General features: G+C 42.2%; 1 protein-coding gene across 6 annotated transcripts in view; it reads left to right on the plus strand.

The window, feature by feature from the left end:
- The window catches only part of Atg4c (autophagy related 4C cysteine peptidase), a 62,847-nt gene that overhangs the window by 14,584 nt on the left and 23,999 nt on the right, over positions 1 to 24,264 (plus strand). For 5 of the 6 annotated variants that reach the window (XM_052176822.1, XM_052176819.1, XM_052176824.1 and 2 more), the window contains exons 2-9: positions 4,812 to 4,946; positions 9,773 to 9,856; positions 11,822 to 12,055; positions 15,630 to 15,960; positions 17,412 to 17,482; positions 19,184 to 19,320; positions 22,456 to 22,534; positions 23,188 to 23,264. In XM_052176822.1, the coding sequence (XP_052032782.1) occupies positions 4,871 to 4,946; positions 9,773 to 9,856; positions 11,822 to 12,055; positions 15,630 to 15,960; positions 17,412 to 17,482; positions 19,184 to 19,320; positions 22,456 to 22,534; positions 23,188 to 23,264 (1,089 nt within the window). In that variant the 5' untranslated portion in view covers positions 4,812 to 4,870. The remainder of the gene's footprint in view (positions 1 to 4,811; positions 4,947 to 9,772; positions 9,857 to 11,821; positions 12,056 to 15,629; positions 15,961 to 17,411; positions 17,483 to 19,183; positions 19,321 to 22,455; positions 22,535 to 23,187; positions 23,265 to 24,264) is intronic. The other variant, XM_052176825.1, reaches the window with a different exon arrangement.

The following is a 24,264-nucleotide window of genomic DNA, read 5'->3' on the forward strand; positions in this document are numbered from 1 at the left end:
AAAAATAGTCTGACACAGTGCCCGTCAGGCTAGGCATTACACATTAGAGGAATGAACTACACCAGAAAGCCTCTGTTACCTAGGCTTTCTGGCTAATGAAATGATTTTCCCCTTCTTTACATCAATGTTTTAAGTAGCCCAGGCTGGCCTCGAACTGCTAACTCAGGTGGCCCTTCTGCTTCAGCCTTCAGAGAGGCCAGCCCTGTCGGTGCATGACTCTTGCACAAACGGGGTGGCACATGCCTGTCTTCCCGGTACTCAGAAGGAGGGTGGTAAGTTCCAGGCTGGCCTGGCCTTCATAGTGGGACTCTATTGAAGCAAACAAAACCTAGGGAAATTGCTGAGAAGGTAAAGGGGATGGTGAGAGAGTTCAGAATCTTACAAATATTCAATGTTTTCCTGAAAAAGTGTGTGTGTGTGTGTGTGTGTGTACTGCACACGCACAATGTATGATTCATGTGCTGAATGTACAGGCGTGTGTGCCTTCACAGAAGACAGTTTTGGGAAGTTGGCTCTGGGGCTTGGAGTCAAACTTAGGCTTGCAGGTTTGCCCAGCAAGCACCTGTACTCAGCTGTCTCGTTGCCCACACTTAAGGTGAAACTATATTAGTGAATTAACAAAAGAGATCTCAGTAATTTTCTTTAGTTTTGCCTGCCTGCATGGGAAGCACCATGTGGAAGCCAGGAGATGGTGCTGGATCCCCTGGAACCGGAGTTACAGATGTTTGTGAGCCAGCTGTGGTGCTGGGAATCAGAGTTATAGATGGTTGTGAGCCATCCTGTGGGTGCTGGGAACTGGAATTACAGATGTTTGTGAACCAGCTGTGGGTGTTGGCCACCGGAGTTACAGATGGTTGTGAGCCACCATGCTGGGACCTGCTCCACAATAGCAGACAGTACTCTTTCTTAAGTGCTTGAGTCATCTCTCCAACACCTGACTGGACTATTTTTAAGAAAAATAATCATAATAAAATGTTTAGAAAAATGCAAGAGTAGTTCTCAAGTTTTCTTACTTCAGAAGAGGGGGTTAGGAGAATGTTTTTGGAGGTGACTCCCTGATTTTGGTCTCACAAAGTTATGCCTATTTTCAAATCATTCATATTATAGGTATTAAATATGTGTATATTTTGGTATATAAAAAGAAAGGAAACTAATCACAATCCTCATATCACATGGGGCTGACCCATAGTGAGGTACACTGAAGACATCGAAGACTGCCTCAGTTGCTGTCCTAGACCTCTGAGGTGTTATGGGGTCCACTTAAGTTGGGAACATGAACTTAGTTTGACCCTGCCAGCAAGATGGAGAAATTGTGCTTGAGATGGCTGGACTCAGACAACTGTCTGAAGCACATTTAAATGTCTTGGATATTTTTTCTTTAAAAATAGTCCATGTTCAACTATAATTTCTTCTTAGGTTCTGATCACCGTTCTACTTTAAGAAGAAAAAGTTATTTCTGTTGGCACGCAATGCAAGCTTTAAAAAGAAGTAGCACAGATGTTTAAGAACAGTTAGAAATCAATGAAGGTCCTAAAGTTCATGACACTAGCAGGCATACATCAGCTTCTGGTGTTCTGTTCTTCCAAGTTCTTCCAGGGAGACCTTGGGAAATCCTTAGCAGGATACTTTGCAAACACAACTTTTATGTACATAGTGTTTAGTGTTTATTGTTCTTGATTCAATTTGGAACTTAAATTCTCTCCAATCCATTATTACCATTTAAAAAAATTTTTTTTTTGAGACAGGGTCTCTCTATGTAGTCCTGTTGAGCAAGCTGGCCTCAAACTCACAGAGATCTGTCTGCCTCAGCTTCCCATGTGCCATCATGCCCAGCTCATATTAGTTTTGCCACCAACAATTGTATACAGTTTGGTCAGGCAGTAGTAAACCAGCCGACAATGCCACACCTGTTTGACGACGTATTATCTATCTCTCATTACCTGCCACATGTGGTTCCAGCCTGGGCTCTGATCACAGTCTGTGTGGACATGCCTCCAGAGATTCCTCACAGCTTGCCTTTGCTTGTTTGGAGCTGAAGATTTTGTAGTTTGATTGCCAGGCTCGTGGTTTTCAGGTTCAAAGGTGACTGAATTCATTTTACCAGGATTCATTTTACCAGGTTTCAAAGTCAGCAAGATGCTGGCGTGCGTGTGCGTGCGTGCGTGTTTGTGTGTGTGTGTGTGTGCTTGTGCATTTAGTTGGGTTTCTTATCAGAGTGGTGAAGCACCAGTCTTTTGTCCTATTCATACACTGCAGGTGGCCTGCAGCTCACCTAGCCCAGGCTAACCCCCAACAGTGCTTCCTCCTGACCTCAGGGTTCGAGATGGTTCCCACTGCTTTTGGGTTGCCATCAGTTTTCCTCATTTTCCCTTAAGGTGTCTTTTCAGCTGCTCAAAGCCAGGTTTCTTCGACTCTCTAACCTGTAGAGCCGGCAGGAGCAGCCTCAGTCTGATACCGTGGCTTCCAGTGGTTGTCCTTTGAAACTGGCCCACCACCAGGATTTATAACTTGTTTTTCAAAACAAACAAACAACAACAACAAAAAAATCCTGAACCTCTTTTAGCCAGTCCTGGACTTCATTCTTCTGGATAGACTCCCAGTGCTTTATAAGGAAGGGGCTTATTGATAGAAAAGCAGCTGTGAATTTTTAGGTTTTGAAAAAAAATTATGCGTGTGGGTGTTTTGCCTCCGCTATGTGTATGCAGTGCCCGCAGAGTCAAAAGAGGGCGTCTGGTCCCCTGGGTTTGATGCTTGCCCGCCACCTCGTGGGTGCTGGGGTGTGCACCTGGGTCCTCTGCTAGAGCAGCCAGCACTCTGCCGCACCATTGTGAAGTTTTATTTCACTGATACCACTTGGTGTCAGGCCAGATTTCTCGAAGTATTTCCTTTATAATCACTACTTCCAGAGGTCTCGGACCTTATTAATTTGGGCCATTGGTGGCATGTGGCAGAGGACCGTGGAGCACGCAGTGAGCGAGGCTCCTCATCTCAGGGTTTCACTCTGAGCTGCTTTAGTTGGGGCGGTTTTGGTTGTACAGAGTTTAATACCAAACCCAGTGTTATGCTTGTATTTTATGTATTAACTTTTAATTTCAGCAGCTCATTTTTTGAGTAATTTGGTTATTCTTTTGTTTATTTATTTTGCTTATGTGTGTGTAGTACATGTGTAGAGGTCGCAGGAAAACTCTCAAGTGATTTTTGATCATTAACAATGTGGATTCTGGGAATCAAATTCAGGTTGTTGGGTTTTTGGTAGCAAACGCCTTTTACCTGCTGAGCATCTCACTAAGTTTGTTATTTTAAGAGACTGAGCTAAGCATTTTGCCTCATGCCTGTAATCCCAGATGAAGCTGAAAGAAGAGGATTATGATTTTTTTTTTAAAAAGTCATCTGAGTGTCAACAATTTAAATAATAATAAATTAAAAAGGAAGAGCTTTTATTTTGAAGAGATTTCCATGTAAAATATTATTGGCATTTTGTATGTGATTGACCTCTACCATTTGAATATATAGTCATTACTGATTTTTTTTCTTCTTCTTTTGGAGAAGTTGTAACTCAGTGTTTTCCAGTCTCTCCTCCAGGCTGCTGTGCTGTTATTTCTGATTGTTTAGACACAGCTGCTGGTCTTCAGGGCCTGTGTACCCACCCCTTCAACCCTTAAACTTCACGTACAGTTTTATATTTCTTGTTCTGTTGACACATTTCCTTTAGCCTGGTCCTTCTACCTTAGGGCTATAGTGTGTAGCTTTTAATTCATACCGTGAAATAGGATGGCAATAAAGAATTAACATCAGTGTTTTCCAGTAGATACTTATGATCCCCAAAGCACAATGTCCTTTGTAACAGTCTTTGCTGGGAAGCAAAATGTGAGCTATCTGGATAAACACAAACATTTCCTGTTGTAATTTATTCCTCTCTCAGACTGTATCAAGGGTCTCTACTTTCCTTCAGGTTATGTTTATTCTTACTTAAAACCAAAAGCACTTTCTGTTGTTTATTCTTCTTCCTTTTAAATGCTTCCGTATTGAAACAGAAAGACAGTATTGAAAATGTAACAGTTTCAAAAGCAAAACAATTAGACACAGTTTAATTACACAGAAGCCAGGGCTGCATAATCAGTGTGAGTGGAAGTCACTGAAGGCAGGCAGGCAGCAGCCCAGTAAGATCCCAGGCAGCCTCTGTAGCTACAGGGAAGCCTTGGCAGCTCCAGCAAGCTTTAAAGTGGAGCTCTGCTCTTCCGGTGCTTTGAGAGTGCCCGAAGTGCGTACAGTCACTTGTGAGCTATTGGGGGCGTTATTGTTTGGCTTTATGTAATTCTATTTTACATAATTTATATTTTATGCTTTATGTAGTTAAAATATTTATAAACTAGAAATATTTATATTTATATTCTAGAAAATTTTATATTCTAGAAAAAATGTAAAATGAAAAAATTCTTTCTCCCTCCCTTCTCCCTCCCTCCCTCCCTCCCTCCCTCCCATTCTTCCCTCCTTCCTTCCTTTGTTTCTGACGAGGCCATTGTAGCTCAGATTCAAACTCACTGCACAACTGAGGACAAACTTGAACTTCTGACCCTCATGTCTTTCCCTCCAGAATGCTGGGATTCCAGATATGCACCACTGTATTTATGTGGTGCTTGGAATTAAATCCACATTTTGTGCACGCTAGGCAAGCACTCAACTAATGGAGCGGTAGCCTCTGCTGGTTTTGTTTATTTTTCAGTTTAAATTGTATTTGATAATTTAGGTAACTTCAGCAGTATGGTGCCATCTGTGTTGATTACTTATTTGCTTATTTTTTTTTCTTTCAGTACATTGGATTTTCTAAAAGAATGGAATCAAGTGATGGCTTTTTCTTTAGAATTTGAATATGGAGGCTTCAGGAACAGATGAAGTTGACAAGCTAAAAACTAAATTTATTTCTGCTTGGAACAATATGAAATATAGTAAGTATTGTGATTTAAGTATTGTATAAACTTTGTTGAGACCGAGATGCCTTATTATGTCTGGAATAGTCATAGAATATGAGAAGAATGTGAACAGTGCTGATGAGAATCTCTCCAAGACAGTGGAATTTAGAGACTCAAATGTTCTATATTGAAATGTGGGCACAACAGCATATACCTGTACTCCCAACATTGGAGGTGGAGACAGGAGTTCAAAGCTAGCCTGTTCTGCATGGCGAGTTATCTATAGTAAACACATACCATATACACTCACTCCTAAGATACCCTTCCAGTCCCGATTATTTTCCCTTTTGAGATAAGGTCTCACTTAATGTTAGCTGTCCCTAACTGTTTGGCTCAGGTTAGTTTTGAACTCATGCTCTTCCTCAGTCAGCTGAACACTAGGGTACCGTGTGAGTGGCACCTTGATCGGCCTGTTTGTTCCTTTTTATTTGATTATGCAATATTTCATTGGGTGCCTGTTTCAGCTTTTGTTTTTTGACATTTTGTTTGCCTTTTTCATCAGTTAATGTTGAGTCTCTGTGAATAGTGTTGCTGTGGGTGCTCTTGTACAGATGTGTGTGTGTGTGTGTGTGTGTGTGTGTGTGTGACCATATCTTTAAGACTGAGTCAGGACCAGCTGAGGACACTTTAATGCTGAGTCACACCGGGCAGTGGAATGGCTGAGAATAACTGTAACTTTCTGAAGAATCTCCAAACTGCTTTCCAGAAGGGTTGTGTCATTTCACATCCCTGCCAGCACGTCTGAGGTCTGAGAGTTCTGAGATCCTCATCAGCTGATCAGGATGGTTTATCTCTGCCCCTCTCAGCTCGATTTCACCGTCAGTCTGTACGCCGGCGTCTCAGCGTCGCCGTCTGTGTAGGTCTGCCATCAAGTGTAGACCTGGAGGTTCAGTTTCCAACTTTATTTTCTCTTTTCAAGGTCTCTTTGCTTATTCTAGAACATTTGTGTTTCCATATCAATTTGATATTTTTCTTCTGCTCTATCTAGTCCATTGATAATAGTTTCTATATGATTGATTGAGAAAACTGATTCTACCGAGTTGCCCTCTGTTTTCCACTTGTGCCGTGGCATGTGTGCTCCGCTCACATATCCACACACAAACAATAAATAAGTAATACTGTAAGTAAAAGATGGTTATTTCTGGCTCTTATCTGTTGGCTCCCTGCTTTTGTTTTTTGATATAGGATCTGTCTGTGCAGCCCTGGAACTCACTATGTAGACCAGGCTGGCCTCAAACTCACAGAGATCTGCCTACTACCCCCCTACCCCCCAGGACTGGGATTAAAGGTGTGTGACACCACACCTGGCTGTATAATTTTTTAAACATATTTTTATTTCTTCTTTGAGAATTTCATACATGTGCATAATATATTTTAATCCAATTTACCTCCCATCTCCCTCTCTTTGGTTACTCGGCTCTCCGTCCTACTCCTTTTTTTTTTTTTTTTAAATAACCTACTAAGTCCAGGTAGTGTTGTGCTGTCCGTATATGCACAGACGTGCATGGTCAGCCTACTCCGAGGAATCACAGCTCTGGAAAAAACCAACCATACACAACCGTTGCCCAGCAGCTGTAAACTCCTTAGCTAGGGTGAGGGCCTGTGAGCCCTCCACGCTGGAGTGGGGACTGCTGTGATTTTGTGAGGTGTTGTGAGCTACAACTGTTGTGAGGTCATGAGTGCAGTGGTTCCGCCATGTCTAAAACATACTGTCTTGCCCTAGTCTGTCCCAACTTCCTCTTGTAAAGTCTTTCTGTTCCTTCTTTACTGATAGGGGAAGGTGTGTGTGTGTGTGTGTGTGTGTGTGTGTGTATAAAATACTAGGTTTCCATATAGCTTTTTCAAACCTGTGTCAGTGCTAATTACTGCCCCTCCTCCAAGCCTCCCGGCTTCCTATTGGCTCTGGGTTTTTTATATCTTCAGTTTCTCCCTGTCTGCCCCATAGTATCCTGATTCAGCATCAGTAAGTTAAAACAAACATAGGCAAGAAGTTTCTTAAAAATGGACAAACGCATTTATAAAGATAACTGGAAAGTGGTTAACTACAACTAAATAGTTAGAGAGTCCAGTGTGTGGGTTAATCTTTTGATGTGTTGAACTATGCAAGCTCCCATGTACCTGTGGAAAAAGAGAAAAATGTCAGGTCCTTTGAGGCTCTCTGGACCGTCTTTTGTACCGAGCATTGAGCAAATCGGTCCTCCGTGATGTCTCACAGGGAAGAGAAGAGCTGAGAGAAGGTGTCCCCTGACTGTGACCCTAAGTTCTTGTTGGATGTGAGCTCTTGCAGTGCCTCAGGTCACGTTCTCTCCCTCTTGTGAGGAAAGGCTGGAGAGCTCTCGACTGGCCAGAAGCTGTGGGTAAAGAGTAGAGCACGGGGAGGGAGGCGGTGAGGAGTTTCTTTTTAAAGGTTGGTTTCTTTGCTAGAGTGGGTTTATACCGAGTTCTCAGAAACCTGTTGCTTTTTGGGAGAAAAGATGACTGCTGTTGTGGGCTTTGATCTAATATTTATAAAAGATGGTATATGGGAAGCCCTAGTCTAGCTCCTGGTGTGCACACAGCAGATAAACACCCGTGTCCTGCTGGAGTTTAGAAGAGAACCAGATCTAAGTGGAAAAGGGGACGACATCCCCAGAGATGACTCTGAAAGGAGTAGAACTTAGATAGACTGCTGTTCTGGGAGACATTTTTATCACACGATAGCATGAGGCAGGTAGTGCAGCCCAGTAGGATGGAGAATAGGGTTCTAATTTTACCCCAGTCTTCACTGAGACTCAGAGCTTTATGCTAAGTCTGATAAGTACTAACGGTATGTTTTAATGCTTTTATTTATTTTTAAATTATTTTATATTTTTAATGATATGTATGTATGTGTGTCTGAGAGTGGTTTTGTGCACGTGAAGGCCAGAAGAGGGCAGTGAGGTAACAGGCAGTCGAGGGCCACCTGACATGGGAGTGGGAAAACGAACTTGAGCCCTCTGCAAGAACAGCAACTGCTCTTAACCCCTGAGCTGTTTCTCTGTCCCTTTGAGTTTTTAGTTTGTGTCTGTGTGTGTGTCCAGTGTGTGTGTGTCTATGTGTGGCTTTCATAGTGGAAGTCAGCAGACAGCTGTGGGCCTTATTTCCTCCTTTCACCATGTGGTTTCTGGACTCAAACGGTCGCCAGGCTTGGCAGTAGAGCCATCTCACTGGGCCAATCAGATGCTTCTGAACAGAAAATCTGTCTAGTTAAGGCTGCGCCACCGGGAGTTTAACTTGGTAGTGATAGGTGACATTTTGAGGAAGGGGAAAGACTGGAGCAGGGTAACTGTCTTTGACACCTTACGGTAAATCAAGTGAGACCCAACAAAGGCCGAGCAGTGAGCCTGACTTCCATCTCTCTCCTTGTCCAGCAGAGAACTTCCCTTGCATTATCATAATTTTAATACATTTATTATCATAATTTTTAATTCATTTTTTATTTGTATAAAGTACCTTAAGGAATATAAAAACCTTGTTTTAAACTTTTGTTAGTAACTCTGTATAATGTAAAGGCAGATAGTCTGTTAGACCCATGTCAGTCAGCTTTAATTCTGTCTCTACATGCCCTTGTGTTTAGAAAACCATACACTCTGCTTTCTTTCTAGAGAGAGTGTCTCTGTGTAGCTTAAGATGGCCTCAGATTTGTGATTCTCCTGCCTCAGGCTCCCAAGTCCAGGCCTGACTGGCATGTGCCACTGTGACGTGCTCAACCCTTCCCTTAGCAGTCAGAGTTCTCAGGCTTGGCAGTGTTCAGCACTGTAGGGGACCACTGCTCTTCACCAGAGATTCAAAGGGCTGCCATCATGGATGCCAAGAACACCACCTCTGTCTCCCATTGCTGACAGACGGGAAGGAAGAAACCTGACAATAAGAGTTCGTGACTTCAGTTGGGGCTTAGGACCAGGGGTTGAAAACCCAGATGAGGATGTCTGAGTGCCTTGTGGGCATCCAGACAATTTCAGCAGAGACTGATTTTACCAGCTGTGTTAGCCCACTCTGTGCTTTCCTCGAGTTCCTCTCCAGGGGCTTTCAAGTACTTGTACCTTTAAAATATCTGGGATGGAAGGCAGTTCAAAACATTGATAATGTTTGCTTTCTTGATGAGTAGAAGCTACTGTGAGGGAAACAGGAGTAGAGTTCCTGCCTTTTCAGTTTGTGTTGGGAGAGCGTTGTGACCTGTCAGAATAAATCAAAGTCACTGTTTTCCTCTTCCATTTTTAAAAAAAGATTTACTTATTTATTTTTATGTATATAAGTACTGTACTGTAGCTGTACAGATGGTTGTGAGCCATCATGTGGTCGCTGGGAATTGAACTTGGGATCTCTGCTCATTCTGGCCTTGCCCGCGCTGGCCCAAAGATTTATTTATTTATCATATGTAAGTGCACTGTAGCTGTCTTCAGACACACCAGAAGAGGGCGTCAGATCTCATTACGGATGGCTGTGAACCACCATGTGGTTGCTGGGATTTGAACTCAGGACTTTTGGAAGAGCAGACAGTGCTCTTTACTGCTGAGCCATCTCACTAGCCCCTCTGTGTTTTATAAGGAGGAGATTATGGTTAAGAGATCATAATTTATTTAAGCTAGCAAATTTTATTTATTTAAAAAATTTTAAATTTATTTAAACTAGCCTCTAATTTTGTTTCATTGTCTAAATAGTTTGTAACTTCTAAACATGCATATTCATGGTAACCACGCCTTGTAGTCAACTAAGAGGAAAGAGACACTGCGGGGCTTTTGCTTTGAAATTTTAACGCCAGAACCCTCTTTCTCTCCATGCAGGTTGGGTGTTGAAAACAAAGACATATTTTAGTAGAAATTCGCCTGTTTTATTGCTTGGAAAATGTTATCATTTTAAATATGAAGGTAAGTGATAAACACGTAAAGCATTAAAAACATCTTTGGAGACTTTCCATTGCTAAACGTTTTCTCTTTTATTTCCATGTTAAACTGCCTTGTCGTGTTAGCTACCTACACATGTGCGTGTGTTCTTTGTTAAGTTCCCTGGTGACTTGAGGGAATGATGGGAAAGGAAAGGGTCACCCCAGTGGCATCACCAAGCTTCTGCCCAGGGAGCACATTTCAAGCTCTCTATCGAAACTCCTGCCAGGCAGGCAGGCTTTGCGGGTGCGGACTTTCCGGAACTTTCCTCTGCACCTTCCTTTTTCCATCCTTCCTTTCCCCCGTGCTGGCGGGCTTCATGTCCCTGCTGCTTTCTCCCCGGCTGCCCGCCCCCTTCATGGCTCCTCACTCCCCTTGCCTCTCCGTGTAGCCTCCCCACCCCTCGTAGCTGCCTGTCTGTTTTCTTCGTAAATGGTGTTAGTATATACCAGAGGTTCTGAGCAGTTGTGTTTTCATTTTCATTTGGATCCAGGAGTTCTGAAAACTCTTTCCATCCGGTGGAATAACCCTCGGTCATCAAAAAGTGTATTGTTCAGTTTCCACCTATTTGTATAGGTTTTGTAGTCCTTGGTATTTCTTAGAATTGTGTAGTCAGCCTCTACTAAGCCCTCCGGTATTATCAATGATTTTCTTTCTTTTTTATGTTGGTTTGTTTGCTACCTCCCCCTCTTTCTATTGTGTTGTTACTTGAACTATTTCTCATTTTTCTTAAAGCTCTTGCGACAAAGCTCTCTCAGTCCTGACAGTTTCCCTGTAGGATTGAGTGTTACCTAGGCCTGAAGAGGTTAAGGAATGACTTGCCTTCTAGAGAGGAGCTTGCGGCTCTGTGTGTAGGATGAGGCATGAGAGTCAGGGACTATTGAATCACATTGAAAACAAATGCGAATGTCAACGGGCTGTTTAGACAGACTGTGGTGCCATGTTTAATTTCCAGGTACTTTTATCTGTAACTGGCTTCGAGGTCTGTATAATACTGAGAGAAAGCCATGCCAGGGGAGGCTTGGAGCTCATTTGTTTATTACCGTCTGCGGAATACAGACGAAGGTTCAGCGATGGGGATTTTTCACAATGAGCAGAAGGGATGGACTGAGGAAGAGTGAAGACAGACTGCAGCCTAGAGCTCTCAGCCTGCCGCATCCCGCAGAAAGGCTTCGGATGGCGCCTTCTTGGACCCGAGAGTTGTAGCTAGATGTATCGCGGCACTCGTGGGCCTGCACATCCAGGCCAGGCAGCACTGGTGCTCCTAGAGGTACTAATGCAGTGCAGTGTCTCTGGCTGCAGGGGAAAGGTGATGTGGGAATGGTAGTTCACTGAGAATAGAGTCCTGTGAATTACTGGGCTAACAATGGCTTTTTCATAGTAACTGTGTTAGAGATAATCAGTTTGCAAAGGCCTTTAAAATGATATGTGTGGGTAGCAACAGATTCTGGAAAATGGTACATGAACATAGAGGACACCACGTTTTAACAATTTTATATTCTTACTCTGTAGCTTATTATTTTTGACTTTATAATTTGAGTATAAATATTCACAACAATACAATGAGCACATCAGCTCATGTGACAACACATCTTTACATATTGACAAGTCATGGCATCTTACTTGCTTGTCACCTTTCAAAGAGCTTGAATGTATGTGTCCTGAGCCAACCAAGGTAAAAAAGAAGATGTCTTAAATGATCCTCTTGTCCAAGAAGGGATTTTACAGAGTTGCAGACGGTCACTGTTAATAGCAGTGTTACTGTAGATCCTGTATTGTTCCCTAGTGTACAAACCACCTCGGGGGTCATTCTCATTTGATTAGACAGCAGAAGGCTTATAGTCCTCTTAAATGAGATGACACAGTAATGATGGACACGCATGATCACCGTCCTGTGCACGTGGCCACCTATCTTTACACTATATAACTTACATTTTAAACATTTTGTAGATGAAAGCAAGATGTTGCCTGCAAGATCAGGATGTGCCATTGAAGATCATGTAATTGCAGGGAATGTGGAAGAGTTCCGTAAGGATTTCATTTCTAGAATATGGCTGACCTACAGGGAGGAATTTCCCCAAATAGAAGCGTCAGCCTTGACGACAGACTGTGGCTGGGGCTGTACACTGCGGACTGGCCAGATGCTGTTGGCTCAAGGACTCATACTACATTTTCTTGGTAGAGGTAAATCAAGTCTCTCTGTTTCTGGCTGCTGCTGTGTTCACTCTGAGCATCGGTTTGTATAGCACATCCACCTGGCTGAGGTCAAGATGTCCCATTGACCTCAGAACATCTGTCACATCTGTACTGAACCGAGCTGAGTGTCTTACATGTACATGTTCCTGACTCTCCTTTGAAAACTGTAGATTCAACATGGCTGTCTGGTCACCACAGTGAATTTACTTCACATTTCATTGTTTTGGTTGAGTTTTCTAGAGTGCCACATTAAGTTCATTAAGCCCTGGGCAGAAAAATTTTTACTCTGTTTTTTCTCTGTACATGTCAGTAGTATTTTGAAATTTTTATCCTAAAATAATTACATTGATCATAATTATCACTTATTATATTTATATATCATATCATTTAACAGTATATATTAATTATATATTATATATTGTGATATATTTAAATTATGACATTGTATATAATTATAGATTATTTTATATATAATATAGCAATATATTATATAGAAATTATGTTATATAATATAATTATATATTTAATTAATACTATAAATATATAATTATACTATATCATTATATTTATAAATTATATAGTTTATATATTATCATATATAGTCACCATAAATAAGCTATAATTCTCTGTGTTAATTAAATTAAATTTTTATTATTTTTTTGAGACAGGATCTCACTATGTAGCCTTAACTGGCCTAGAACTCACAATGTAGACTTAGCTGGCCTTGGGTTCAAGGAGACCTACCTGGTTGTCTCTCAAGTGTTAGGATATGCTACCATACTTGGCTATAATTCTTTATATTAACATTTTAGGCTTCTAATTAATGAGAACATTATATTTAGAGTTTTAAAAAGATTTATTAAATAAATAAATATGTATTATTGTATTATTTATTAATAAATAAATATGTGTATGTATGTGTGAAGGCCAGAGATGTCAGATCCCCTTGGGCTGGAGTTAGAAGCAGTTATAAACCCCCCAATATGAGTGCTGGGCACTGAGCCTGCTTCTTCTGCAAGGACAGCAAGCAGTCTTAACTGCTGATCCACGTCTCTAGCCCTAGTGCTTGCTTAGACATTTATGTGTGTGTGTGTGTGTGTGTGTGTGTGTGTGTGTGTGTGTGTGTATATTTGAGTTTGAGACAGGAGTTCTCTGGCTGTCCTAGAAATCTCTCTACAGACCAGGTCGGCCTCGAACTCAGAGATTTGCCTGTCTCTGCCTTTTTCCCTATGTTTTTTATGGTGTATACATTTGTAAGAGAGTTTTGTTTTATCGTTTTCAGGCTGTCATCTTTAGATACTACTAAATATTATCACATTTCTTTAAAGTGTTAGCTAGTACCCCTGTACTAGTGACTTTTCTATAGAGATGGTTAAAGTCATTTAGCAAATAAGTTTGTAAGTAGTGTGACTAATACAAGGAAAAAGGTAGTTTTTAAAAATTAATTTTTATTTATTTTTACATTGGGGATTAATCTCAGGGCCTTGGCTTCATGCCAGAAGAGTGTTCTAACCACTAACCCAACTAAGGCTTAGTTTAGACAAGTTTCTGGGGGTGATTTACCTGTGGTCCTGTGTACTCATAAACAGGGATGGAATGTTTATTCCTGAGCAGGTCTCTGGACCCATGACTTAATCTAAAGGGCTAGATAAATGTAAAGGGCTTTGCTTCACTGACTTATCAATAATGTTTGAAGATTGCCGCATTATTGAACAGTAAAACCATGGTTCTACTTGCTGCGTCTAGACCTGATATCTTCCCTGGCTCTATTCATTAGGTTTTAATTTGCTGGAGAACTGCTATTATTGTTGTCTAACAAACCACCAGAGTATTCCGAAGGAAGATATACAGAAAATATCTTGAACAAAAGATATTTTAAAAATATTTTTTTTAAATTTAAAAATATTTTGAAAGATACTGAAAGTTAAAATTTTAGCAGCTTTAATTCTTTTTCTTTTTAAAACATGTTATCAAAATGTATCTGCTTCCTAAAGATATCTACTCAGTACAATAAATGTTAAGAATACTTTTTATTTGTTTATTTACTTTTTTATTGTACCTTTGGAAAGCCTAGAAGCCTGACAGACTGGCAGTAGATTACAGGAATCTTTATTTCAACTGAAGATTGACAAGAAGAAAGAGAGATAGGAAGGAAAGAAGGAAAGGAAAGGAAAGGAAAGGAAAGGAGAGGAAAGGAGAGGAGAGGAGAGGAGAGGAGAGGGGAGGAAAGGAAGGAAGGAAGGAAGGAAGGAAGGAAGGCAGGCCATCCTGAAGGACTGTCCATTTGTACCTGAGTTTAGCAGCTTTTTATTGACTTTTTTTGTTAGAAATCACAGAGTAATTCTGAAACAGTCAGATCTAAGCATGTCATTGATGTTATCGTATTGTTTTGCTGATATGTTTATTGTTTCATTTTATAAACATATCTGTGGCCCAGTCTGGTCCAGAATGCCGCCCTGCCCGGGCCCCTGCCCCGGCCCCTGCCCGGGCCCCTGCCTAGGTCTCCAGAGCACAGCTCCTGCCCCTCGCCCCACTTTCATCCTCTTTTGTTGCTCCTTCCTCCATTTCCCTTCTGTCTTTCTTCCCCCTTCAGTACCTAGGACGGATTGCAGGGCTTTGAGTTGTTAGACAAACACTAACCTATGCCCCCATCCCTCTGCGTTTGTTTTTTTTCTTTTCTGAGGGAGGTTTCCCTGTGCAGGCTAGGCTCTGCCCGGTTGTCCTGCCTTAGCCTCGAATGTGCTGGGCTTAGGGCCTTGAATCACCTTGTTGGGTTCCTAGATTTTTTTTCTTTTCTTTGTTTTATTTTTGAAACAGGGACTCACTATGTATATCAGGCTGGCCTTGAACTCACAGAGCGCCTGCCAGAGTTTCCCAAGTTCTGGGATTGCAGGTGTGTGTCTCCATGCCTATATATTTTTTTCTTCTTTCAAAGCAGCTTTTACAAGTGGTCAGCCCCAAAATCATATACATACAAGTAACACTGCATGAAATGAGCAGGTTATACTTAGATCTTTAAACACACACACATATACATACATACATACATACATACTCACATGCATGCACACATACACAACAACAACTTTAAAAAAAATGAGGCCATGAATTTGAGAGAGAGAGCCAAGAACTGCATACAAGAGTGTGGTTGGAAGAAGGAAAGAGAAAGAAGGAATTATGTAATTATATTTTAATTTCAAAAAATAAAAAAATATTAAAACAGCTTTATCGGGATATAACCTATCTCATTTAAATTAATTTTATTAAATAAATGTACTCATATAAAGTGACCAATTCATTCGTTCTTAGTATTCTTACTGAGTTCTGTAGTCATCACAATATCCACTTTTAGAATATTTTTATTCTTGCACAGAGAACCGTTTGGCAGCCATTCTACCCTGTATGTCACCGTTAGCAACCCTCACTCTAATTTCTGCCTTTGCACAGACTTGAGTTTCTGTTTCAATAACCTGTTCAGTTTTAAATGCTGCATATTTATTTAGTACAGTCGTCAAGGTCTGTCTGTTTGAAAAGTCTGAGTCTTGCTTTGGAATTGCTATAGCTTGGACCTGGCCCGATGCACTGCATATTGAGAATTCAGACTCTGACTCATGGACTTCCAACACTGTCAGAAAGTTTACCGCATCATTTGAAGCATCACTTTCAGGAGAAAGAGAACTCAGGACTCCAGCAGTTTCTCTGAAGGAAACGTCTGGGAGGCATTCTGATGACCATGCAGTCCGGAATGAGATCTACCACAGGAAAATCATCTCCTGGTTTGGAGATTCCCCCGTGGCTGTCTTTGGCTTACACCGACTGATAGAGTTTGGAAAGAAGTCTGGGAAAAAAGCTGGCGATTGGTATGGACCAGCGGTGGTCGCTCACATTTTAAGGTATCATTGTTTCCAACTCTTCTGTTTCATGCTTAGAAATACCAACCTTGACAGGAAGTGTATACAGCCAAAGCTCTTAAGACCAGCTACATGAAAACCTGCTTTTCTTCGATAATGGGAGATCAAGACTTAACGACTATGGTTGCCTTTACCTAAAGGCAGAGTTTCCTGCCAGACATCCAGGGGCTCTTTCTAAGTAGGTTCTCATTTAGATTATATTTCTGTATGTTCTTAAAGCTACCTACCATTTCTTTTAACCTGGAGGTGGAAGGCAGGCCGTATTAGTTTTTTTTTTTTTTTTTTTTTTTTAGTATAACCAATTTATTGATATCTAATGAGATGTCAGGAGCTAGAATTATTTTTCAGCATTTCCATGCGCACGTCAAATTCCTACGAGTGGTACACCATGAAGCAGACATTTATAAAAGCATAATCACAAAGGCATAGTTTCTAACCCTCCAGACATCCCCAGGCTCAGTGTGCTTTCCTGTGGAGGCAAATGTTAAATATTGGGGGCTTTGTAGACCTACATGTTTCTGTTATTTATTCTTAGCTTACAGTATAAAAACAGGCTACAGGTTGTATTTGGCCATAGTTACCTGGTGTTTCTTCCAAACTTTAATATGCAGGAGCATGCATAGTAAAGATATAGTCAAATTAAATATTTTACTTGGCACATCTGCATAAGTCCTTTTTCAGATGCTGGGTTTTGGCACAACTCATGCCACTGAGAACAGTCTTGCTGGGAAGTGCCTTCTGGTTTGCAGTTTTGCTTGCAGAATTCTGACACGTTAAATTAGGAGAGTCATTTGCTCAGGTCAGATAGTTGTGTCTTTTTCCTCCCCTGTCCTGTGGTGCTGGGGATCAAACCCAGGGCCTCCGGATGCCAGGCGAGTGCTCTGCCACTGAGTTCTGCTCCAGCCCTCCATACTGATATTTTTAAGTGTGAATGAACTGTTGTTCAAAGGGGGAGGGGAACGTTGCCAAGCTTGGGTGGGAGCAAGCACTGTAGTGCAGCCTTTGTGGTGGATGTCTAACTGGGAAGCAAACCTTGCAGCTGTGTGACTCACTGCTTAGAGAGCATTCCGTGCAGCCAGGGAGCTGACGAAGAAAGGTAGGTAGTCCTCTGAGGGCTGGGAGTTAGGCGTCTACCCAGGGAACCTCTGAGGGCTGGGAGATAGGCGTCTACTCAGGGAACCTCTGAGGGCCGGGAGGAATTCTCAGGCATGTTTTGTAGCTTCATGTAGAGCCTTTGGGTAATTGAGCATCGTGTTCAGCTTTGGAAAGTGCAGGTCATATCTGATATCTTCAGGTGAGAGATTTGACAGCAGACATACAGAGTACATAGGAAAGGAAGGGCGGCTATAGAATGCTATGCTTTTTAAGTTAAATCTTTTGGTGACAACAGGAAATTTTATGTAGGATTTAAAGGATGTTTATTATTTTCCTAGAAAAGCAGTTGAAGAAGCAAGGCATCCGGATTTGCAAGGGCTAACCATTTATGTTGCCCAGGACTGCACAGGTACGGAGTGGGTGGCACTCTAGCGGGGTCTTGTACTGGCTCAGACCCTTCATGTGCACATAGCTCATCTCTTCCTGGTTATGTTGCAAATGGTTATGAAGATGACAGTCATAGCTAATTCATTATTGTTCCTAGGATTCATGAGGTTCCCCTCATGTCATAGGAATTAGTATTTTTGAATAAATATCTTAGTTGCTAATTTAAATATATTTGCCAGAAAATTTTTGAGCACTTAAAATGATTATTTTGCTATTATTTTTACCCCCCCCCCCCAGACAGGCCATCACTATGTAGGCTGGTCAGGTCTTGACTTTATAATTCTAGTTCAACTACCCCATCACCCCTGCATCCAGGGTTGAGGGTGTATCAGCACACCTGATCTAACCTTCCTTTTTGGTTAGCCAGTTTAAGCCAGTTAAGATGACTGTTGCTTATAATCTGGCCCAGGGAGGCCAGGGCAGGAAGGTCAGACATCTGAGGATAGACAATTTCCTTTAGAAGCATGTTTCCTACTAGTGTACCAATAAATCATCTCATGATTGTTTGGGGTCTTCTGTTGATACCCAATATCTATAGTCATCTTGGAACTAGAGGTGAGAAATAGAGCCTCTATTAACTTCCTGAAATAAAATAAGCCACCCCATGCTGTATTAATTTTTTGCAGAAAAGCTATTAAGAGGACAAAATTAATGCCTTAGAGAGTAAGATTAAGAAATATGTCTGTCAAGGCTTAATATGAAGATATCTATAAACCTGACAACCAATGACGGCTCAGCCCATGGAAAGACTAGTCTACATTTGGCGTTTTGTACTTCTTTTTTTTTTTAAAAAAAAAGATTTATTTATTATTATATGTGAGTATACTGTAGCTGTCTTCAGACACATCAGAAGAGGGTGTCAGATCTCCTTACGGATTGTTGTGAGCCATGATGTGGTTGCTGGGATTTGAACTCAGGACCTTTGGAAGAACAGTCAGTGCTCTTACCCGATGATCCATCTCTTCAACCCCATTTTGTACTTTTTTTTTTTTAAAAATATTTTGAATGAAGGTGTATATGTTGCAAAGCACACTTTACTTTTAAGATTTTATTTATTTATTTTTTATATATGTGAGCATGCCGTTACTGTCCTCAGACACACCAGAAGAGGGCATCAGATCCTATTACAGATGGTTGTGAGTCATGATGTGGTTGCTGGGAATTGAACTCATGAACTCTGAAAGAGCAGTCGGTGCTCTTAACCAATGAGCCATCTCTCAAGCCCATTTTGTATTTCTTAAAACGTGTATTTACTGTGTGTGGGAGTGGTGGGCATGCCCAGGGCAGAGGACAGCTTGTAGGAATTTGTTCTCATCTCCCATCATTCTGGTGGTGAACCCAGGTTGTCAGGCTCGGGGGCGGCGCCTTCCTGCTTAGCCAGCGTTTGTCACCTAACCGGGATAAACACTCTGTGACTTACTGTACACTTTTACTTGCTGTCATCAGTTTCCAGGCCAGAACATATGCTCAGGGAGGCCAAGACTGTCTTCACTATGGCTGAGTTTCCAGGGGCCATGAGTATGAAAGTTTGAACTTGTTGATACTTTGATAGTGATAGTGGAGACGGATGACCAGCCATCAGAGGGGTGGAATTAGACTAGGAATGGTTATGCAGTCACCTTTATAACATTTAATACATACACATTCATTGTGTTTCTCCCAGTTTACAATTCTGATGTGATTGATAAGCAGACTGATTCCGTGACGGCTGGAGATGCACGAGACAAGGCTGTTATTATTTTAGTTCCTGTTAGACTCGGTGGAGAAAGGACCAATACTGACTATCTGGAGTTTGTGAAGGTAAGCGGTGCTCAGTTCTCTTTGTTTTATGTTCAAGGCACTAGTACCTAATATAAAAAAATAGAGAAGAGTTGCAGTCTCTTTTCCACAAGTTAGTTGTGACCCTACAGCCATGCATTGTTAAGTTTGGCATCAGACATTTTAAATTTCGGCATTGAGAGACCATGTGTGAGTCCAAAGAGCATCCTTCTATGACAGAGTGAAAAACCGTTTAGTCTTTGTACTAATTGATGGCATTGCAGGAGTGAGGTTTGCAAAAGGATACTCTAGTATCCTTTTCTGATTAAAAATGTATTTATCTTAGTTATTCTTAAAACTAACACTATACTATGTCAAACTAACTGTTAAAACTAACTTTTACAATTGCTACTCTATTTCATAATTTGTTATCATGACACTGTGGTGCCAGGCAGAAATTGATTATATAAACAGAAGTGAGAGAGTATGGAGGGCCTGGCTTCCCTTTCTTCTGAGCCAGTTAAAGTCTCTGCAGCCCCATAGCACATAGTTGTGTTTCTTGAGCCAAAAGCACCTGCCTTGTGTTAGGCATTAAGATACTCGCTTGTGAAGCAATGCCTTTGCGGTATTGAGTATCTGGTTAAGTTTGTAGCTTTTCTTTTATTTCAGCTTTAATAAAATGACTTTTCTCCTTGCTGTGATGAAACACTTGGCAGAATAAACTTTAGGGGGTTGAAGTTTGTTGTGACTCACAGTGCAGAAGTGTTCAGTCCTTAGCTTGCAGGTGACATGTAGCCCAGGTTAGCTGTGACTGCTAACCTACACAGATTGGAAGCTTACTTAAAACACTATGTGATGTTTATTTTCCTTTCCCTTTTCCTTTGGTAACTGGATTGCGTGGCCCTTTAGTGTGAACTTTGGTGATGACAATGTTGTGTGGCAATGTCACGCAGAACAGATGTGGGTGCACACAATCTTCTGCTTGCATGTCTGTATGTGTCTTCCAAGTGCACACAGTCTGATTGCAACACCACCCAGCGCGTGTGCTGGTGGTGACTGGAATAGTACAGCCCGAGTCGCCAGTAAAGCTTTAAACTACCACTGCGGATGTAGGCATCTCCCGTCACTTAGAAGACAGAGTAGCATTCTACTTGATGATCAAGGTTGCTTCCTCTCCTGCACTGCCCACCATGCTTCACGGCTGCCTTCCCTTTGCACTGCACCAGCGGTCAGGATACAAAGGACCCCGACCTTGCTTTCTACTTTCCTACCAGTTACTTTTTATGGCCAAAGTAAATATAGTGTCCTCCGTGTTACTGTGTCTTAGTCCTAGCACTGCTTTTACAATGTCTCAAAGGAAAACAGAAGTGGGGCCAGGGAGACAGATGGCTTGGCTAGTCAAGTCCCACGAAGACCCAGGTTTGAACCCCACATGCTCACAGAAAGGTGGCGGCATGGCACTGGGGATGTGGACTTGGACTTGGTGGCCAGGCAGCCCTGGTCAGTCAGTGAGTGAGGAACCTAGAACAAGTCCTGTATTATGAGGGTAAGCGTAGACTATAACCGTTAGTTATCAAAGAGATATATCCATTTATTGATATGAAAATTGTCCATGGCACAATGAGTGCCAAAAAGATCAAGTAGCACGGGACTGGAGAGATGGTTCAGTGATTAGGAACACTTACTGCTTTACCGAAGGACCCGGGTCCCAGCCCCCACATCAAGGGGCTCACACTTTTCTGTGCCTCCAGCCCCGTGGAGCCTAATGGCCTCCGGCTTTTGCAGGCACCTGCGCGGATGTGCTGCACATAAGCCCACACAGGTATACATATGCACATAATTTTCTTTTAATCCAGAAAAAGAAAGTAGCAAACACAGTGTTTAGCCACATAAGATTGTACTAGTAAATATGTACATGTAACATTGGAAGATGCCAAGGAGATATTCTCCCAAATTTTAATAATGAGCTCTGAGCTAGGTGTGGTGGCACACACCTGTAATTCCAGCATCTGGGAAAGGGGAGGAAGAGAGATTAATTCAGGGTTATTCTCAGCTATGTAGTAAGCTTATAGCTGTCCTGGACAGCATGAGACATTGTTTCAAAAATGAAAAAAAAATGATCCTTTGGGTATTGTGTATAGAGATGTCACCAAAGGACCGACAGTCAGAACACAGGGCGCAGTCAGTACCAGGACACAGGCACCTCCAACACCCTCAGTCTTCTCAGTCCTGCTGAAGAATTTGGCATTCACGATAACAGGCTGCTTAGGGAGTTTTCTTCCCCCGGAACACTACGGTAGTCCAGCCGCACCACCTCAGTGGCGGGGGCTGTTCCTGAGTTTCTTGCAGCGTTAAGCCGTGTCTGCTCACTGACCAGCGTCTACAGTTTCTCTGGGTAGACAGTTGGGGAGGAACTCTGGTTCTTCTCTAAGTGATAACATCTCATCCCAGCTTTCCCAGACTCGCCTGGAGGGTATGTGTGGCCTCAGTCTCTTGAGAACTGGGATGGTGGTCACTGTGTTCATCTCCAAGTGTGTGCTCTGACGTATGACAACTTTTGCATAGTAACAAATGGCCATGAGCTGCATAGTGCAGTGGACTCAACGTTCCTAATGCTGCGACCCTTTAATACAGTTCTTCAATATTGTGGTGACCCCCAGCCGAAAAATTATTTTCATTGCTACTTCATAATGTTATGTTTAATCTTGCTACTGTTATGAATTATAATGTAAATATCCAATATGCAGGATGGTCTTAGGTAACCCTGTGAAGGGATCATTTGACCCCCCCCCCCCCAAAGGGATGCGGCCCACAGGTTGAGAACCACTGCTCTAGCTCGTAGAGAAGGTTCTCTTTAGGAGAAGAACAAGAGCTTTGCTTTGGAAAGACTTCTTGTGCTTTGTGATATTATTTATTTTTTCCCTGTGGCACATCGTGGCCTGTCCATGTTGTCAAGCAACATCCTGATACAAGTATTCGATGTGAATTAGTACTGAGTGGTTAAAAGAAAAAGCAAGGCAGTGGAAAGACAAGGATTCCAGGACACAGAGCGAATGTGAAAAAGTAGCAACTGTTGGCGAGCTGTTGGGGCGCCTATGAAATCGGCAGTGCAGACTCGGCTGCTTCAGGTCCTGTCCGCCTGCCTCTTGATCTAAGTCTATTAACTTCCTTTGACAGGGTGTTTTAAGCCTCGAGTACTGTGTCGGTATCATCGGCGGCAAACCTAAACAGTCATATTACTTTGCTGGATTTCAAGGTCAGTGACTAAGTATGATTTTTCTAATTGTTTTCTTTTAAAAGTGTTACGTTATTATGAGATTGTTTGGAAGTGAGATGGCCAACGGAGACCAATGCGTCCCTCGTTTCGTCGTCAGTCCCTTTCAGCCACTGGCGCTGGCCATTTGGTCCACAGCGTAATTGGATTCCTTAAAATGTGTGCTTCATTTATGTTACTGCGCAAACAAAGCACACTTTATTGGTTTCCCCGAGTTCCAGCAGACACCGCTACATTCCGGCAGCCGCTATTTACATATTTACTTTTCCCTTGGTTTTTAGCGGTGCTAGTTGGTAATGAAATGACAAGCGATATGTTCTTGCTGTCAGGACCGAGAAGCCGATGCATTTTTCATATGCAAACTGTAGAGCATAATTGTGTGTTTGTGAAAGTAATTTCATCACCAAAAATTAAATGACAGTCTCATCGCTTTATAAAATTCTGCTTATACAAGCATATTTGATTATGCAAAGTTAATCTGTGCTGCGCGGACCCGCGTTTCCGCCGGCGAGTCTCGGGCTGCCAGGCAGTTACACCTAGCCCTTTTTTCAGCTGCTCTACATAGAAATTGGATTGTAAGCAGTGTCATAATAAGGTGTTTTGTGAATTACTTGTCTTCTGTTTTGTCCTTGTAGATGACAGTTTGATTTACATGGACCCTCATTACTGCCAGTCTTTTGTGGATGTCAGCATAAAGGATTTCCCTCTCGAGGTACTGCACGTAGAGAGCTGGCATCGTTCTCCTACTGTGTGAAGCAGGCTGTTATTTAGGGGTTCACGAGGCGGCCATGCTTTTCCGGTATTACAATCACAAGTCAGTATTTTGCCAGTCTGAAAAAATGTAGTCAACCCTGGTCACAGGCTGCAAACTGGGCTGCTGAACTTTGATTTGTGATTTGCTGTCTTCATTCATGCCCGTCTCTAACTCCTTAGATTCCTTGATCGTACTGAAATAAATGATCAAGGCTCTGAGGACTTCGGTAGCCAGCTGTCTCAGCGGCACATAGACAAGACTTCCCAGGGTTAGGTCTGTCCAGGAAGGAGAAGAGACAAAAGGACGCTTTCCCAGAGAAAAGCCAACGGCTTCACGTGGAGCGGTGGCATGAGGTCTTGGAGGCCTGCTCTGCCTCTGCCTCTGTCTTCAGGGGTTTATTTGGATTTCTAGCCAACACTGAAGCTCATTTCATAGACTTTTCTCTCCCTGTAGGTGGTCATTTTGTCATCCAGTAGTTTAGTCAGAGAAATTTGAGTTCCAAAGTGAGACGGCTAACTATCAGACCAGGACGATTTTGATCGAGAACGGCTAGGGCAGGGGTTATAAAGGGCAGGACGGGTATGAAATGCATTAAACGTTGTGTTTCAGAAGTGGCTCTTGAGCTGATATTAACATTTAGTAGTATTTTATTCAAGGGGGTCAATATGAAGACACACTGCAAGATTAAAGTCTGGTTTACAAGGATGTATTATAGAACAGCCTAGCCCCTCTTGTAAGTTGTGTGTCCCGCAGTTCATAGACTGTTTTGTGTGAGCCTTAATGAACCCTAGGAGGTCTGCTGGGCCAAGCTGGCTCAGGCCTTGCTCTTGCTAGGCAAGAGTGGCCGCTGACCTCGGTCTCCACCCCTCAGACCTCACGTTCTGCTTTAGTCCATCAAGTGACGATTAACTGCCTTGCATTTCCGGGCGTCCTTGCTTTGATAGCTTGTGTACACGCC

The sequence above is a fragment of the Apodemus sylvaticus genome, chromosome 3 (assembly GCF_947179515.1).
Source record: "Apodemus sylvaticus chromosome 3, mApoSyl1.1, whole genome shotgun sequence".
NCBI lineage: Eukaryota > Metazoa > Chordata > Mammalia > Rodentia > Muridae > Apodemus > Apodemus sylvaticus.